The sequence below is a fragment of the Furipterus horrens genome, unplaced genomic scaffold, assembly GCF_987537825.1.
Source record: "Furipterus horrens unplaced genomic scaffold, mFurHor1.1.pri manual_scaffold_13, whole genome shotgun sequence".
NCBI lineage: Eukaryota > Metazoa > Chordata > Mammalia > Chiroptera > Furipteridae > Furipterus > Furipterus horrens.
The window spans coordinates 39,215,070-39,233,422 of record NW_028327183.1 but is presented as its reverse complement, the minus strand read 5'-3'; the positions used below and the strand labels follow the sequence as shown (position 1 = coordinate 39,233,422).

At 50.7% G+C, this 18,353-nt stretch overlaps 1 protein-coding gene across 4 annotated transcripts; it reads left to right on the top strand.

Moving 5' to 3' along the window:
* The first annotated feature begins 1,136 nt into the window (after positions 1 to 1,136).
* Positions 1,137 to 18,309, top strand: MAP4K1 (mitogen-activated protein kinase kinase kinase kinase 1). 4 transcript variants are annotated; one of them, XM_090261315.1, is made up of 31 exons: positions 1,137 to 1,334; positions 1,504 to 1,561; positions 1,680 to 1,770; positions 2,512 to 2,576; positions 4,319 to 4,374; positions 4,465 to 4,512; positions 4,694 to 4,736; positions 4,829 to 4,901; positions 5,425 to 5,556; positions 5,967 to 6,029; positions 6,129 to 6,210; positions 6,623 to 6,739; positions 6,978 to 7,056; positions 7,563 to 7,621; positions 7,705 to 7,748; positions 7,830 to 7,874; positions 8,837 to 8,879; positions 9,282 to 9,444; positions 9,524 to 9,606; positions 9,954 to 10,038; positions 10,921 to 10,997; positions 11,097 to 11,157; positions 12,129 to 12,237; positions 12,320 to 12,378; positions 12,569 to 12,672; positions 13,212 to 13,386; positions 13,663 to 13,725; positions 13,920 to 14,009; positions 14,094 to 14,164; positions 14,845 to 14,900; positions 18,128 to 18,309. In XM_090261315.1, exons 1-31 carry the CDS (start codon positions 1,236 to 1,238, stop codon positions 18,195 to 18,197), a joined length of 2,463 nt encoding a protein of 820 aa, XP_090117441.1. In that variant the 5' UTR covers positions 1,137 to 1,235; the 3' UTR covers positions 18,198 to 18,309. The 4 variants fall into 4 exon arrangements, with proteins under 4 accessions (XP_090117441.1, XP_090117438.1, XP_090117440.1 ...); XM_090261312.1 differs by having other exon boundaries at positions 1,177 to 1,334; positions 13,215 to 13,386; XM_090261313.1 differs by having other exon boundaries at positions 1,273 to 1,334; positions 1,442 to 1,561.
* Positions 18,310 to 18,353: the final 44 nt, after the last annotated feature.

Genomic DNA, 18,353 nt, shown 5'->3' with positions numbered 1-18,353 from the left:
TTGCACCCAGTCCACAGACTACAATCTTAGTGAAGGCCATGTGTGCTGTCAAAAGTTGTGTGGCTAAAGGGACTGGCAAGGAGTATTCAGAGTGATGAAAAGCAGGACCCACAACCAAGATTACTCTATCCAGCAAAGCTATCATTTAGAATGGAAGGGCAGATAAAATGCTTCCCAGACAAGGTAAAGCTAAAGGGGTTCATCATCACCAAGCCCTTATTATTTGAAATGTTAAAGGCATTTATTTAAGAAAAAGATCAAAACTATGAACAGTAAAATGACAACAACCCTGCAACTATCAACAACTATCTAAAAAACGAAAACAAGAACAAACTAAGCCAACAACTAGAGCAGGAACAGAATCATAGATAGGGAGATCATATGGAGGGTTATCAGTGGGGAGTGGGGGAAGGGGGAGAATAGGGATAAATGTACAGGGATTAAGAAGCATAATTGATAGATACAAAATAGGAGGGTGTTGAGAAAGGAAATGGAGAGGACAAATAACTTATATGCAGGACCCATGAACTAAGGGGGGCATTGCTGGAGGGAAGGGGGTACCGGGTGGAGGGGGGCAAAGGGGAAAAAATTGGGACAACTCTAACACAATAATTAATAAAATATACTTTAAAAAAGTTATGTGCATACAGATTCTGCACACTGCAGGCATAAATGTATAGGCTTGTGTCACATATGTGGAGGTATGTGCTCTGGGTACACGAACATGTGCACATCACTGGTCTGTGCACTGCACAGGGGCGTCCCACTAAGTGCATGTCTGTACCTAAGATGAACAGTAATGGACACTGAATGGTCATCCCCATGCAGACCTGCAACCTCCTGGTTGTGGCCAACCCCCCAAGCATTCATAAGAGTTCAACTGTGGTTTTTAGCCACCACCCAGAATGGGGGAAGGGGTGCTGAGGTACCCACCAGGTCACACTTAAGGTAGTTTGCATCTGATTTACATTTAGCCCAGGGCCAGGAATGTGAAGAGGGGTCCCCTGGGTCCCAAGGCAAGTCGCCCCTCACAGACTCTCAAGGCCCAGGGGACAGGGGGTGGAGTTGGCTGCACAGCCCTGTGCTGGGGCAGGAAATGAGAGTGGGGAAGGGGGAGGCCACAGCCAGTGAAGGCAAGGCGGGTGCAGGGCGTGTGGGAAGGGAGGGAGGTGCCAGCTCTCAAGTTTGGAGGCCCTGCTGGCCCCTGGGCACGGGCCCAGCTCCGGTTCCCAGGAATGGACCTCGTGGACCCTGATATTTTTAATAGGGACCCCCGGGACCACTATGACCTGCTGCAGCGGCTGGGTGGCGGCACCTATGGAGAAGTCTTCAAGGTGAGGACCCCTCTCTTTCTCCATCACCCTCCAACCAGTGGCCTTTGGGGTGAAGCCCAAGAAGGGAAGGGGTTGCGAGAGGGTTCCAGTCCTTGATGTTGGCTCAGGGATGCTGAAGAGGACTTCAGGGGAATGGAGCCTGCCTGACTGTCAACTTCCCCTTTACAAGGCCCGAGACAAGGTTACGGGGGACCTGGTAGCATTGAAGATGGTGAAGATGGAGCCTGGTGAGGAGAGGACTCAGGAGCTCCTTCCCCACACCCCCACTTCCACCTCCTGGGACACTGGGATTGTCCCCATACTCCTTCCCTGCAGTGGACTTTTCTCTCCTACCTCTCCTCGCAGATGACGATGTTTCCACACTTCAGAAGGAAATCCTCATCTTGAAAACTTGCCTGCACGCCAACATCGTGGCCTACCATGGGAGTTATCTCTGGTGATGAGCCTCAGATATGCCCTGGACCCAGCCCTGCCCCTACCCTGGGACCCCTATTTCTGACCAGGGTACCCCCTAACCTGACCTTCAATCATGGACCCTCATTTTAACAGAGTCACCCCTAACTTGATCCTCAGTCCGAAGTTCCACTTTTCTGACCAGAACATTCCCTAATCGAACCTCCAGTTTAGAACTCTCATTTCTGACCAGGGGTCCCAAAATTGATCTCTTCATAGTAACCAAATCTGAAACCAAGTTCCCTAAAACTAATCTCTTACTATCCTGCCTTCTGGTCCCCCCAGTTTCACTCTCTGCTCTTTTAATATGAACCCCCAAATTCCCTGATCCCCATATTAATATCCCAGATGCCTCAATAATGATTCTGTACCCCAGACCTGGCACCCTGGAACTCTGTATCCCATCCAAACTTCCTCAACCTGTGAGATCTCTGCCCTGTCTCCTAGGTTAGCATGGGACAGCAGAGGGTGCCCTGGGTTAGGAACCCAAAGATATGGGTTTGAGCCCAGTTGATCCTGAACATACATTTCCTCTTTGAGCCTCAACTTTCCCATCTATAAAATGGAAGTGGGATGATTGCATGCTGGGGCAAGGGGAGTTAGAGAGATAACAGCTGCTACATTAAAAGTTCAGAATAAGACAGTGAACCAGGGGCTGCCCAATAAATAATAGTTTATCACTGCTATTGTTATTATTACCACTATTATTGTTAAATTGTTGTAGGCTGCAAAAGCTCTGGATCTGCATGGAATTCTGTGGGGCTGGTTCTCTACAGGACATCTACCAAGGTGAGAGGAAGGGCAAGGGGATCCAGGCAGCCCCCACCCCTCCAATCCACATCTCCTGTTTCTCTGTGTTTGTGTCTCCTGGAACTGTTTTTCTGGTCCATATTTCACACAGTGAGCCCCTCCTCTGGGCCTGGGTTTGGCCTGGATGATGCTAGGGAAACTGTGGTCACTAAGTGGGCCCTGGGCCCTTCCCTCCAGGACCTGACAGCCCCAGTCTTTCTGTATGCAATGATCCCTCTACTCCCCCTCCCCATCTTTCTCTGTATCTGCATTTTCTCACCAAGGTCTATTTGTGCCTGAGTATTTCTGCATTTCTGGCTCATGGTAGGTGCCCACATTTTCATTAACGAGTGAATGAATTTCTGACTCTTTCTCTCATACTGCTTCTCATTCGTGGAGAATTTGAGGGAGAGGTGTAGCAGCCTGTGATCATCTCTCAATTTTTGGTGCCCACCTCTGTCTTTGACCATCGCCTTGTCTCCGAACACCTCAAATATTAGAAAAGGAAGGGCTTCAATAAGAAGTTCCAAGTGGGGTCCTGGTGTGGCTCAGTGGGCTGAGCTTTGTCCCTGCACATTGAAAGGTCATCAGTTCGATTCCCAGTCAGAGCCTATGCCTGGGTTGTGGGCCAGGTTCCCAGTGTGCAGGAGGCAACCAATGGCACACCGATGTTTCGCTCCCTCTCTTTCTCCCTCCTTTCTGTTCTCTCTAAAAAGTATATAAACAAATAAAATCTTTATGTTTGAAAGAAGCAACTGATTGCATATCAATGTTTCTCTCCCTCTCTTTCTCCTTCCCTCCCCCATCTCTAAAAATAAATAAAATCCTCAAAAAAAAAAAACAAGTCTTTAGTCGGGAAACTGAGGCCCACAGGGAGGAAGTGACTCACACAGCCAGACTGTAGGACCTCTCTGTCCACCTCTCTGTCATTTCTTCTCCACCCTCTATGTCTCTTTTTCAATATGTGTCTGACCATCTTTCTTTCTTTCTGTCTCGATTTGGATCTGTTCCTGCTTCCCCCTCTGTCTCTGTCTCTCTGCCTTCCTGATTTTGCAGAGTCCCATACTCCCTGCTCAGAGCCCTCCCCCATGGCTTCCATTTCCCTCTGAAAAGCCCAAGCTCCTCATGGTGGCCTATGAGTCTGACCACCACTTCACCCCAACCTGAACGACCCCATCTCCTGTCTCCCCTCCACTCCACCCACTTTGCTGAGTTCCAAACCCACCAGGTGCCCTCCTGCCCCCTGACCTTGCACTGGCTCTTGTTCCTGCTCTGGGCAGACTGTTCACATCTTACTCCTGTCACCTTCGCAGGGCAGCCTTCGCTGACTAGCCTGCGTAAAATGTCACAGGCTTCCCACATGTTTCCTGTCGTCCTTTCTTGCTTTTTCTTGTTATTTATTAGCATTTTGCATACTTCGTATTTTACTTATTTATCTAGTTTACTGTTGGCCTTCCCCACTGAAATTTTCTCTTTCATTCAGAGCTGTGTTCCTCCCACAGTGCCTGGCATGCAGCAGACACACAGTAAATGTCTGTTAATGAACCTCTGTCTCCCTCTGGCTTCTGGTTCCCTGCTGCCTTTCTCTATCACTGACCAACCCTCTGTCTCCCCTCCCACCTGTCCCGTCCTATATCCCCCTCCCCACATGGCACCCTCTCAGCCAGTTTGGGCTGGGACCAGGGACTCCCTGCGTCAGTTCCTGGTTCCCAGCCAACACTGTGCTGGGGTGACCCTTGCAGTGACAGGTCCCCTGTCAGAGCTCCAGATCAGCTACGTCTGCCGGGAAGTGCTCAAGGTGAGGAAAGGCCTGCTGGGCCTGGGTGGGGGCAAGGCGCTACTCCAGCCCCCAGGTACTCACAGCCCCCATATTTACCCCTCTGCCCAGGGACTGGCCTATCTGCACTCACAGAAGAAGATACACCGGGACATCAAGGTGGTCTAGGGACAGAAAGATGGTCTTGGTGGGTGGGAGGCCCAGGAGATGGGAGTGGTATTTAGAGGGCTTAGGGTGGTATTGAGCTGTGGGGCAGGAGTTGGGGGGCCACAGGGTGGAGGCAGTGCTGGGCTAGGGGTCATGATCTCTGACAGCCTCTAATCTCTCCTCTTGTCCCCAGGGAGCCAACATCCTCATCAATGACTCTGGGGAGGTCAAACTGGGTGAGTGTAGCTGGGGGGTTAGAAAGACAAACTGGCTAAGGGCTGGAGGGGACAGAGGACCGTGGTTACTACGTCTCTCCTTCTGCCTCCAGCTGACTTTGGAATCTCGGCCCAGATTGGGGCAACATTGGCTCGACGCCTCTCTTTCATTGGGACACCCTACTGGTGAGGGATGCCTGGCAGGCAGTGCGGGGTAGAGTGCGGGCAGTGGCTTTTTCCACCCCGATCCCTGGGACTTCTGTTTCTTCTGGCTTCTTCTCCCAGCCTCTGCCTTGCTCTGTGGAACATTCTACCTTCCCTTCAGCTTTCTCCTGAGGTTTTGCTCTAGCTAGGTCTCCTGGGCCCCTCTCCACCTGTTTGTCTCAGTGTTTGTGTTGATTTTTATCCTGATCTCTCTCTCTTTCCCTGTCAATTTTCATCTGTTTTCTCTCAGTGTGTGGCTCTGTCTGTCTCTGTTCCTATCTTTCTCACTCTCTGCCTCTCTTTCTGTGTCTTCCTGTCTCTATCGCTCATCTTTATTTTTGTCTCTTTCTCTCCATCTTTGTGATTCTCTCTGCATCTGGCTCTCTCTATGCCCCATTCTCCTTGCTCTCTTTGTCTCTCTCCTCCACCCACTGCCCCACACCAAGGAGTCTCCCTTCCCACTTCTTATGTCACCCCTCGCTCTCTGAGGGTCTCTGCCTTGCAGGATGGCTCCAGAGGTGGCAGCTGTGGCCCTGAAGGGTGGATACAATGAGCTGTGTGACATCTGGTCCCTGGGCATCACAGCCATCGAACTAGCTGAGTTGCAGCCACCACTCTTTGATGTGCACCCTCTCAGGTAGGCAGGAGTGGCTGGTCCCCCTGGGCCCAGAGACACTGCCTAGTCCTGACCCTAAGCATCCTGCCAGCCTGCTTCCTCACATCAAGATCACCCTGTGAGAGACCCCTTTCCTTTGAGCCCAATTTGAGACCCCAAAGGATCGCCTTAACCCAGAAAACCTTTTCTTCAGCCCTCCACACCAGGAACCCCCAACTCAGCAATCCCTACCTTGAGCCTCCCTCTGTGACTCACAGAGCTCTATGATATGATATGTGGTGTCGTCTGGGAGTGGCGTCCCAGGGCATGGTGAAACATAAGCCTCATTCTCATTCTGTTCCTCACTTGCTCTTGATGACTTCATTGCTGCTGGGGGTCCCTCTTACCCCGACTGGGAGACTGAACTCTATGTTCTCTCCTTACTCTTCTAGAGTTCTCTTCCTCATGACCAAGAGTGGCTACCAGCCACCCCGGCTAAAGGAAAAAGGCAAATGGTAGGAGAAGGTGACATGAGGGAGTGTAGAACCAGGGCTGATGGTCTGATGGGAAGTCTCTGGTTGCCTCACCCCAGAACGTGGCCTCTTCCTCCCAAGGTCGGCTGCCTTCCACAACTTTGTCAAAGTCACCCTCACCAAGAACCCCAAGAAACGACCTGGTGCCACCAAGATGCTCAGTGTAAACCTTCCCTCCCCCAAACCCTCCCCAGAACATTGATGGTTTTGTTCCACAGAAGCCCCATGGCCCTCATCCCTAGTCCCTCAGAATTCCCCAGGATCCCCAAAGACCCTCCAATTTGTACCCCAGACCCTTTCCCAAGATATTTTGAGTTGTTAAAACTCACAAATTCCCAAGGACCTCAAGACTCATCCCTGGGTATTCTCTGGAACAGAATCCTCCAATCCCCACACTAGGATCCCCAGATTATTTAAATACCTTCAAACTCCTCAGAATTCCCCAGGCTTCTGCTGGTTCATCCAAGTTTCCTGGCTTCTCCCTCCATCACCCTAGATCGGTTCTCAAGCCCTTGTCCCAACCTCTCCTTCCTCACCAGCCCTCAGCCTGCTGACACCCTCCTCCCCTCCCCTAGCATCAACTGGTATCCCAGCCCGGGCTAAATGGAGGCCTGATCCTAGATCTTCTCGACAAACTGAGGAACCCAGGGAAGGGGGCCCCTGTCAGTGAGATTGAAGATGAGGAGCCTGAGGTGAGGGGTTCTGCCTGACAGAAGCCCTGGAACCTCCCCGCTTTTGCTCAGGCCATGCCCCATACCTGGAACACCTTCCTGCTGCCTCTCATGAAAGGAAAAAGGGGAGGGAGGGTGAGGGGCTTGGCACAGGGCTGGGGGCACAGAGGTTATGGGAGAGTCAAGGGCCCCTGGCTGCGCTCAGAGGGAGGTGGGAAGCTGGAGAGCAGTGGTCTGATGCAGCCACTGCTCTTCCCAGCCACCCCCTGCCATCCCTCGGCGGATCAGATCCACCCATCGATCCAGCTCATTGGGGATTCCAGATGCAGATTGCTGTCGTGAGTAGAGAGTCCTCAAACTTGGGGACACTTGACCCTATAACAGATCCAAGAGACCCCCTTTCACCCCCACATCACTCATTACTTCTAAACAGACCCTCAGAGACCCCTATCACCATCTGACCCATAAGAGACCCCAGAGAAACTCATTACTACCTGACCTACAAGGTGACTCTAGAGGCCCCACTTCTCTGACCTGCAAACAGACCCCGTCAGTCTTCCCATTACCACTCTGACCCCAGAGACACCTCAGACATATGGCAGACCCCGGATACCCAAATGGAACCTGAAACTGAACACTATCATTACTTTGAGCTTCCACCTCCCTAATCCCAAGCCATGATCCCAAAATAAGACCCCTGTAAACAAAGATCCCTCCCTTTAAGGGACAGCTCCAATCCTAAGATGCTGACCCCAACCCAACCCCTCCCTGCAATTTTACTCCATTTCTAAATCCATCTCCCCAGCTCACTGTGTTACCTCTCCCCCAACCCCCTAACTTCCAGGGCGGCACATGGAATTCAGGAAGCTCAGAGGAATGGAGTCCAGACCTGCAACTGACACTGTGAGATGCCCCTACCCCACCCCACTGGCCCTAGACACCCTCCCCTTCCTCTAGGCCTCTGCTGATCCTTTGGTATCCCACAGGTTCACTTACAGCCCCCTGAAGACTTCAGGAGCAGCAGTCCCAGGTCAGGGACCCTCAGGCTGGGAGGGGAGGGGGCCAGGATTTGTGTGGGAACTGCCTGAGGCTCATGCCTATCACTCCTCAGGAGGCACCTGTCGGAGTCCGATGATGACTATGACGACGTGGACATGTAAGAGGCTGGGCCCTCAACTCCTCAGGCCCTTACCCAGCCCCCATGTTTCTACAACCCCTGCCTTGCTTCCACCTTGACCCCAACCTCATCCCCTACTCTCCTTCCACCACTCATCCCCAACCCCTACTTGGACCATCAAAGCAGCCCCCACTTTCCTTCACCCCAACTTATGACCCTGACCTGACCCCCCAGCCCAGTCACACTCTCCTTCCTCCTCAACTCCTGTTCCCTAACCCTACCCAACCTCAGCCCTTTACCTTCCTGCACCTGGGCCCCTGACCCTCAACACTGCCACTGCCCCAACTCCAGTACCTTCCATCTTATAGGACTTTTGACCTGACTCCCCACTTCAGGCTCCACCTGCCTTCAACCCCAGTTCCTTCCAGAATGTTGTTCTGCTCCAGCCTGAGCTCTTTCTTCATCTGTCTAGCTCAGCCCTGGACCCTTGGCCACATCCTAGCCCCCAGCTCCTCCCAGATGTTGTTCCAACCCCCGGACCTCAACTGCAGCCCAGCCCTCAGCCACAGACCTTCATCTTTCCTCATCTTCTCACAAAACCTCAGACTGAACCTTGGCCCTTGGGAATTTCCCCCAAACTAGACCTTGGACCACAGACTTGTACCTCAACCCCAGCAGCCAGCCCCCAGCCTGCAGGCCGTGTCAGCCTCAGAGCCCACGTTGTATCTGTAATGAGCTCACATGGGTGCACCATGACAGAATCTGAGCCCCGGGAGCTCAGATGATCTGTGTTGCTAGGTGGCCATTAAGATTTGGACTTGACACCTGTCAGCACTTGATCTTCAAGAGCTGCTGTTGCTGTTGTTATCACGATGATTAATTAGTCCTTTAGTCCTCAGCTCCAGTCACCCTTAACCCTTCTGGGCTCAGACCTCCAGCCCTGAACCACCCCATCCTTGTTCTGCACACCTCCACCTGCTTACCCTGTCCTTGTGTTTCAGCCCCACCCTTCCAATGGACACTCCTCCTCCACTGCCCCCCAAGGTAAGGTCCTGGCCAGAGCTGGGGGGCTGGGGGGCTGGGGGCCAGGAAGCCATAGTCCTTAGATGCTGGGATACTAGGTGTTCTAGGGCTGGAGTCTGGGACACCAGGTTCCTTGAAGTCTGGGAGATGGGACCATAAGCACATTGGGGTATGGAAGCAGCATAAATATTTAACCTGATGGACACCAGTCAGTAGCTGGTGCACGCAGCATTAACCCTTTAGTTGATGGAGTGTGTTGATGGGGGGGGTAGAGGGGAAGGCTGGAGAGGTGGTAGGACATTGTGGAGAGTGTCAGAGCTACAACCAAATTTCAGTTCTAGCTGAGGCAGGGTTGGGATGGCGAGGTGCCCTCCCTCTGAGATCACCTAATATATTACCCACCTCCCTTCTCTGTCTCCAAAGCCCAAGTTCCGTTCTCCGTCGGATGAAGGTTCCTGGGGGCCTGGGGAAGAGGAGCAGCTGAGCCCGGGGGTGCTGGTTCGGTGTGCCAGTGGTCCTCCCCCACGTACCCCCCATCTTGGGCCTCCCCCAGCCAACCGAAGCCCCCATCTAACTGCCCATTCAGGTAACAGGGCAGGCTAGGGTTGGAGGTGGGCAGGGATGGGGGATGCTTCGGAGGCTGATTTTCCTCCATCCTGTCTCAGAACCCTCACTGTGGAATCCACCCCCCCATGAGTCTGACCAGCCCCCACTGTTGCCCCCCAAGAAGGAAAAGATGAAGAGAAAGGTGAAGCCAGCTATGCTGGGGACTCACTCTCTAGATGGGACTGGGGATGCTGGGTGGGGTGGGGGTGGGAAGAGTAATAATGATAATAGGTGACATTTGTGGAGCAGACTGATCTCATATCTTTATGTGGTATAAACCTTTAGATAGAAGTAGATATTATCCCCCACTTCACAGAGGGGGAAACTGAGGCAGAGAGGGATATGTAGCCTGCTGATGTTAAAGCTTTGAGGAGGATGAGGCAGAATGTGAACCCTGGCACTCTTCCTCCAGAGTTTTAACCACTGCACCTTCCTGTGTGCTCCTCCCCTTTGCTGAGTCTCATGCTCTGCTCCCCATGGCCTGCCTAGGGATGTGCCCTTCTTGTCAAGTTGTTCAATGGCTGCCCCCTCCGGATTCACAGCACAGCTGCCTGGACACATCCCTCCACCAAAGGTGGGCATTCAGGAGGTCACAGAGAGCATGAGATGGGATGGGGAGGGATCCCGATGGGAGGTACAAAGGCAGGGACCAAGGAGGGTCTTAATAGGGTAGGGAGCGGCAAAGCTGAGACAGAGACAGAGCCTGGAGCTAAAGTGGGATTTGGGGGCCAAAGATGGGTATTGTGATGTTGAGTTTGAGTGAAAACTAGGAAATTAGGTCTTGGGGGCCTTGAGTATCAGATAGCAGAAAGGTCAGAGTTTGGAGTACAAGGTGGGAGACAGTTGGACCCCATTAACCTCAGTTGGAGGTTAATGGTAGACTAAGGTTAGCATTTGGGATCAGGAGTTTTAGGGATTAGAATGTAGCAGAAAGGGGTGGAGTTTGGGGATCAAAGATGTGGAGACAAGGTCAGTGAGAGGTAAATGTTAATGAAACAGCATAGAGTTTGTGGAGTGTCACATTGGACAGAAAAAGCCATAATTTGGGCAGGGGGTCTGAGTGTGAGGATCAGTGCTAGGACAGGACTAGCCTTCAGGGACCAGAACCAGGGAGGGAAAGAGAGGGACAGAACTTAGAGAACTGTTTGGAGAAGTATGTCTCATGTTTGGGTCAGCACTGAGGGAACAGAGGATCAAGATCTGTGGGTTAGAGATGGAAGAACCACCAGGATGTGGTACATCAGCAGCAGGTGAGAAGGAGACCAGTTTGAGGGACTGGGTCAGGGTTTCAGTTCAGATTTGGGGAAACAGGCTGGGAGTGTTGAGGTGGGGGTGCGAATTAGAGAACTGAGATCGGGTTTGGGGGACAGAGTGTCAGTGTTGGGATCAGACCGGTGGGTGTTGGGGAGGTCCCCCAGGATGAAGCAGATCCATCTCCTTGTGTCTTTCCCCCCAGACCAGCACCTGATCCTAGGGGCGGAGGAAGGCATTTTCATCTTGAACCGGAATGATCAGGAGGCCACACTGGAGATGGTGAGGGACAGCACTCAGGGTGGGCTGAGGGCAGGGGCTAGAGCTGGGGGGAGGGGGGGGCTGGGGTCTCACAGGAGCTGTCTCCCCCATTCTCTGCAGCTCTTTCCTAGCCGGACTACCTGGTTGTACTCCATCAACAATGTCCTCATGTCCCTCTCAGGTCTGGCTGTGGGGGAGTGGAAAGGCTGGGGTCAGAAAGTTAGGGGGTTGAGGGTCAGGGGTTGGGAGGTAGGTGGGCACAGCTGATAAAAGTCTAGGTTCCCCCCTCATAAAGCCTGCGGTTCAAGTCCTAGTTACTCTTTCACTTGGGGCAGGAGAATTCTGCTCCCTGAGTCTCAGTTTCTTCCCATCTATGAAATGGGGCTCACAATAGTTCCCCCCTCTCAAGTCAGTTTTGAGGGAATTTTATTTATTTATTTATTTATTTAGAGGGAGGAAGGAAGGAAGAGAGGGAGAGAACCATCAAAGTGTGAGAGATACATTAGCTGGTTGCCCCTCACATGCCCCGAACTGGGGACCTGGCCTGCAACCCAGGCATGTGCCCCGACTAGGAATTGAACTGGTGACCCTTTGGTTTGCAGGCCAGCATTCAATCCACTGAGCCACACCAGCTGGGGCTGGGAATTTTATAAGAAGTTAATCTTTACCTTTCTTTACTTCACACTACTAAAATAGAGTGAGCAAGTTATAGATTAAAAATTTGTGCCATCGTTTTATAAACATTTTGTGTAAGAGAATTTCTAATTTATGGGGAAACTCAAGCCAAATAGGATTCATAAGCTGTGATGCCAAACTTTAAAAGAGTTTCTACATAGGTTTCTTCTTAAACTTTGAAATGTGTATAACTTCATCTGACTTAAGTGTTCATAGTTTCTTATGTGGCTACAAGCACCAAAGGGCAAGGAACATAATTTCTTTTACTCACCACTGTTCATCAGTGCCAAGCACAGTGCCTGGCCTACAGTGGATGTTTAAAACATTGTAAGTGAAAAATAATAAATGAAAAGTGCTTTAGGTATAAAGTCTTGGGAATTTCAGACAAAGCAATAGGGCCTAGTGAAGCTATGGGGAAAGGTGGGAGTGTCCAGTGTCCATAACTGCTTGCTTCCCCTATATATACACACACTGCAGGAAAGACCCCCCACCTGTATTCTCATAGCATCCTGGGCCTGCTGGAAAGGAGAGAGACCAGAGCAGGAAGCCCCATCTCTCACATTAGTCCCCACCGGCTACTAGCAAGGTACCAGCCCCTCATGGCACCGCAGGTCCCTGTAATCCCCCCTTCCTGCCTACCTTCCATTCCCACCTACCTTCTTCTGCAGGAAGAACATGGTCTCCACCAAGATCCAGGACACCAAAGGCTGCCGGGCGTGCTGTGTGGGTGAGAGAGAACCCCCTGGGGGGCGGATAGGAGGCTGGACTGGGACAGGGGCAAGGCTTGGGCTGCATCCACCACGGGATTTTCTGGGTTAAGGCAGGGTATCCAAAGCCCGGAGAAAGATGCGTGACCTTTTAGGGGTGGGAAAGGGGAGATAAGATTGACCCTAACATATCCCTACCCACCCCCACAGCGGAGGGCGCGAGCTCCGGAGGCCCATTCCTGTGCGGGGCCTTGGAGACCTCCGTGGTCCTGCTTCAGTGGTACCAGCCCATGAACAAGTTCCTGTTGATTCGGGTAGGGGGACCTGTAGAGGCTGGCTTCTATGGAGAGTTCCATGAAACCCCATTTCCACTCGAGGTTTTGTCCTAGTATCCCCCAAGGGTCTCCCCACCTGCTGTCAGAACTGGAGGCTCCCGGTTCTGAGGGCTTTCTAATCCTTAAGCTCCGCCCTTCACCTTTGGCATAATTATTCTTTAGACCTCTATGCCTCGCCCCACCTCCGGTCTCTAAGGAGACCCCATTCAGGGCCTTGTAGCCTCTGAGACTTTGATGTTTTTGAGGCCACGCCCCCGGAGGCCCTGCCTTTCTGTCACCGGGCAGCACGCCCCCAAACGGAAGCCACGACGACTCTGAGGGCGCACCTGTCCATTTCTAGGGAGGCACCACCTAAACCCCCTGAGGCTTCCACCCCTGAAATTTCTAGGTTGGCATCTCCCAAGCCTGAGGCCCAGGAAATACTTCGGAAGCCCAAGCGCAGTCCTTCAAGGCCCCGCCCCTCTCAGGCCCCGCCCCAAGCGGCCTCTGAGCCCGCCGCTCCCTGTGATTCCCCACAGCAGGTGCTGTTCCCGCTACCCACGCCTCTGCCAGTGTTCGCGCTGCTGACAGGGCCGGGCTCCGAGCTGCCCGCCGTGTGCATCGGCGTGAGCCCCGGGCGGCCGGCGAAGTCGGTGCTCTTCCACACAGTGCGCTTCGGCGCGCTGTCCTGCTGGCTGGGCGAGATGAGCACTAGTGAGCGGGACCGGGACTCGCTGCGGCGGGGCTGAGGGGAGGGGTGGGTCTGGGAGGCTGGGCGGGGCTTAGCCCGAGGCGTCAATTGCGAAGGGGGTTGAACCTGGCGTGGAGGCGTGGCGGGGAGAAAGGCGGGTGTATGCCGTTGGTGAGGGAGGTGACCCGGCGGGACCGCTCGGATGAGTGGGGTTTAGCATACTTCCTTGGGAATGGAGGTGCTGAAGAGGAAGGCGGAATGCGGCGGAATTGGTCCTTGAACCCCCTCCTCTCAAACAGAGCACAAGGGACCAGTACAGGTGACCCAGGTTGAGGAAGACAAGGTGATGGTGTTGATGGACGGTAAGGACGTTCCTCCCTCTGTCTGTCACTGTTCCTGGCTCCCCGAACCCCAGACTCTCTGCCTCTCTGAAACGCTGAGCCCCTCCAGGCCTTGCTCCTGTCCTCCTTTGCTTCTCACACTGAATTTATTGTCCAGTTCCTCGGTAACTAACCTTCTAAGCCCCTCTCTTAAAGTGTTCTTTACCCCTTTCTAGGGTCTCTGAAGCTGGTGACTCCAGAGGGGGCCCCAGTGCGGGGGCTTCGAACCCCTGAGATTCCCATGACTGAAGCCGTGGAGGCTGTGGGTACGTGCAGGGGTGGGAGGGCCTGGGGTCCAGAGTGGAGGCTCAAGTGATACGCAGGGATAACAGGCACTGCTTTCCTCCCAGCTATGGTCGGGGGACGGCTCCAGGCCTTCTGGAAGCATGGAGTACAGGTGTGGGCTCTAGGCTCTGACCAGGTAAGCTCCTCCATCCCGAGGCCCACAGCCTGCCCCTCCTACTCAGTCGTCTCACTTGTGGGCTGGACCTGGAGAACTGAGTCAGGGTGTGAAGTCCTGGAGGAGAAGCTTCCTCCAGTGTCAGGTCAGACAGTTCGCCTTCTCCACCCCAGGGTCTCTTGAGTCTAGAGCTCATCCCAGGCCATGTGTGACCTTATGCAAGAGACTTTGCTTCTCTCTGAGCCTCAGTCTCCCAACTATAAAATAGGGGTTATTGTAGAGATATGTGGGTGGTTAAGAATATGGACCAGACTGCCTGGGTTGGAATCCAGCTGAGTCACCTTAGGCAAATGACTTAACCTTCCTGTGCCTTATGTTCCTAATCTGGAAGATGGGGTGAAAATGGTGCTTAACTCATAGAATACTGCATGTCAGACCCTGCTCTTATGTGTTTGTATTTTATTTTAATCTTCATGACCACTTATCAGATAGGAACTATGATTTCACAGGTTAGTAATCTGAGGCACAGAGTGGTTAAGTAACTTGTGTGAGTTCACACAGCTGGTGAGTGATATTAGCAAGAATGATTGTTTGTGGATCTCAGGCTGGAAGTTCAGAGAACTGCCCCCCCCCCACTCTCTTTAAAGGAGAGGGAGAAGTATTCTAGATACTGACACACACACACACATCTTCTCCCCCAGCTGCTTCAGGAGCTGAGAGACCCCACCCTCACCTTCCGTCTGCTTGGCTCCCCCAGGTATGGAATTGGGAAAGGGGACAGAATCTGGGAGGGGAGCTTCTGATGTGGAGAGGGCATCCTGAGGTGTCCCCAGCCACCTGAATCTTTGGCCCAGACAGTCCTCACCTAGTCTCCCTATTTTCATCCCTGCCCCCTATAGTACATTTCACCCACACCCCTTCACCCAGACTCCCTAGATGTTGTTAGTTGTTTTTTTTAAATGTTATTTATTTTCAGAGAGACGGGAAGGGAGAAAGACAGGGAGAGAAACATCAATGTGTGGTTGCCTTTCGTGTGCCCCCAACTGGGGACCTGGACCACAACCCAGGCATGATCTCTGACTGGAAATCGAACCTGTGACCCTTTGGTTCACTGGCCAGTGCTCAATCCACTGAGCCACACCAGCCAGGGCAGATGTTGTTAACTTTTAAAAACCACATTTGCTTTAGCTTTCATATACTTTTTTTCTGACTTATGTGGGTGTGAATTGCAAACATGATGCCCATTTACCTCTATATTCTTCAGTGTATGTTTACTAAATCAACCACAATGCAGCTGTCAAAATGAATAAAATAATACAGAGACATCACTACCTTCTAATCCACACACTCATTCTAGTCTTAATAGTTGTCCCAATGATACTCTTTATAACCAAAAGAATAATACTATTTTTTTCTGGCCCAGTATACAACACAGGATGATGGGTTGCACTTAAGAGTCACATTTCTTTAATCTTTAGCTTGGAACAATTCTTCAGACTTTCTTTGTTTTTCATGACCTTGATAACTTCTGAAGAATAAAGGAAAATTGTTTTACAGAATGTCCCTCAATTGGGTTTGAGGGGTTTGAGGTTTCCAGTTTAAGCATTTTGGGCAGGAATATCACTGAAGTGATGGTGTCTCCTTCTCATTGCATCATATCAGGAGGTGCATGTCAGTTTGTCTTCTTACTGGTGTTGTTATCTTTGATCATTTGGTTAAGGTGCACAGTTTGCCATATTTCTCCACTATGAAGTTACTTTCTTTTCCTTTCTATCAATAAGTCCTCCTTTATTTGCAGGGGATATGTTCCAAGACCCTCAGTCCTGAAACCTCAGACAGTACCGAATCATATATATATATATGTTTTTTCCTATATACTCATACCTACGATAAAGTTTAGTTTATAAATTAAGCACAGTAAGAGATCAACAACTAATAACAAAATAGAACAATTATAATAATACTGTAAAACTTCAGTTCTTGAACATCTCCCATCTTGAACAATTCGGTTCTCAACCAAGTTGTTCATGAAAAAAATGTTTTGGAGTTCTAAAAACTTTGGGTCTGATTTTCTTTCTTTCTTTCTTTCTTTTTTAAAGTAATCCTTTTAAAAAAAGATTTTATTTATTTTTAGAGAGAGGGGAAGAAAGGGAGAAAGAGAGGGAAAGAAACATCAGTCCGTGGTTGCCTCTTATGCATCCCCAACTGGGAACCTGGCCCGCAACCCAGGCATGTGCCCTGACTGGGAATTGAACTGGTGACCCTTTGGTGCTCAATCCACTGAGCCACACCAGCCAGGGCTTGGGTTTAAATTTCTACCCGACATCCCTTTCATGGTGATACTGTATGATCAGTCATGCGTCTCTCAGGCAACAAAGGAAATTTGGTTTTCAAACAAATTGCTCCTCAGTTTTCCAGAATGAATTAACTTTGAGAACCGAGGTTCCACTGTATATGATAATAAAAGTCACGTGAATGTGGTCTCTCTCTCAAAGAATCTATTCTACTGTACTCACATTCTTGTGATGATGTGAGATGATACAATGCCTATGTGATGGGATGAAGTGAGGTGAATAAGCATTGTGATGTAGCATTAGGCTACTATAGGGTTGCTTGAACATAGGCACTGAGATGTCACAACAGTCCATTTGATAACTGAGATGGCTACTAAGTGACTAAGGGGAGGGCAGTGTATACAGCATGTATACACTGGACAAAGAGGTATGATTCTCATTCTGGATGGGACATAGAGGGATAGCACAGGATTTAATCATACTACTTAGAATAACATGCAATTTAAAACTTCTGAATTGTATACTTCTGGAATTTCCCATTTAATTTTTTTGGGCTGCAGTTGATCTTGGGTAATTGAAACCTTGGAAAGCAAAACTGTGGATGGGGACAGAAGAGACTACTGTATCTTTTTGGGTGGTTTCTTGAGACTGTGAATATACTCTTTCTCATTAGACTTTCATCTACTAGATTTTTGCCTGAATCTATTATTAGGATGGTTACTAAATGGTGATTTTTCTATTTCTATCATTTCTTCTACATATATTAGTTGTCATCCTATGGTAGGGAAAAGCTGTCACTTCTCCACCATCTATGTGTGTATGTACATATGTATGTGTATTATATATTTCAGCACAGTCTCATGGATTTCCATTTTACTCTGTGTGTTATATATAACCTATTACTATCATTCTTTGAACCACAAATACTCCCAGATTTAGCCAGTGAGAGTCCCTTCAAGGGTCTCTTGTGACCTTTTGATGTGCCAAAGGGGTCTTTTTAAATTCTAAATCTGAATTGGTCACTCCCCATGTTTAAAACCCTCCTATGGCCCTGGCTGGTATAGCTCAGTGGATTGAGCACAGGCCTGTGAACCGAAGGGTCGCTGGTTCGATTCCCAGTCAGGGCACATGCCTGGGTTGCAAGCCGGGTTCTCAGTTGGAGGGGTGCAAGAGGCAACCACACATTGATGTTTCTCTCCCTTTCTTTCTCTCTCCCTTCCCCTCTTTCTAAAAATAAATAAAAAATAAAACCCTCCTATGGCTTCAACATAAATACCCAATTCTGGCCACGGCCGACAAGACCGTGACTTCTGCAGCAAAGCCCCAGGCTTCCTCTCACCTCAAAGTCTTTGCACAGGCTGTTCTCTCTGCCCAGAACACTCTTCCCTGTCCTTTCATCAAATTCCCTCCTTAGCCTTGTTCAGGCTCCACCATCTATTCTTTGGAGGCACCTTGGCTGACCCCTTTGGCGAGGTGTCCTTGCTGTGTGTGCCATGCTTCTTTGTACTCATGCAATTCACTGATTCATGTTGGTCTCCCACTCTAGAGGGAGCTCCCCAAGTGCAGGCACCATCTCTGCTCATTCACTGCTACAGTCCAGCACTACCCTGTCACAGTCTCTATTAATTCCTTTATGAATGAATGAATAAATGAACAAATGAATGAACTGACTTCTCCCTTCCTTCCCCAGGCCTGTGGTGGTGGAGACACGCCCAGCAGATGACCCTACTGCTCCCAGCAACCTCTATATCCAGGAATGAGCCCCTGAGTGCAGGGGATATTAGGAACCATTCCCTGCACATCCCTTCCCAATTGACACATATTAGTGATCATGACATGCCCCTTTATCCCAATAAACATGACTTCAGCCTCTGTTGTCATCTTGTCTTTCTGGGGTTGGGGGGAGGACAGAATTC

Coding starts and splice junctions, on each gene's coding strand:
- MAP4K1 (XM_090261315.1), top strand. CDS start 1,236: ATGGACCTCGTGGACCCTGATATTTTTAATAGGGACCCCCGGGACCAC. Junction 10,039..10,920: donor GACACATCCCTCCACCAAAG/GTGGGCATTCAG, acceptor CTTTCCCCCCAG/ACCAGCACCTGATCCTAGGG. Junction 12,238..12,319: donor CCCCACCGGCTACTAGCAAG/GTACCAGCCCCT, acceptor CTTCTTCTGCAG/GAAGAACATGGTCTCCACCA.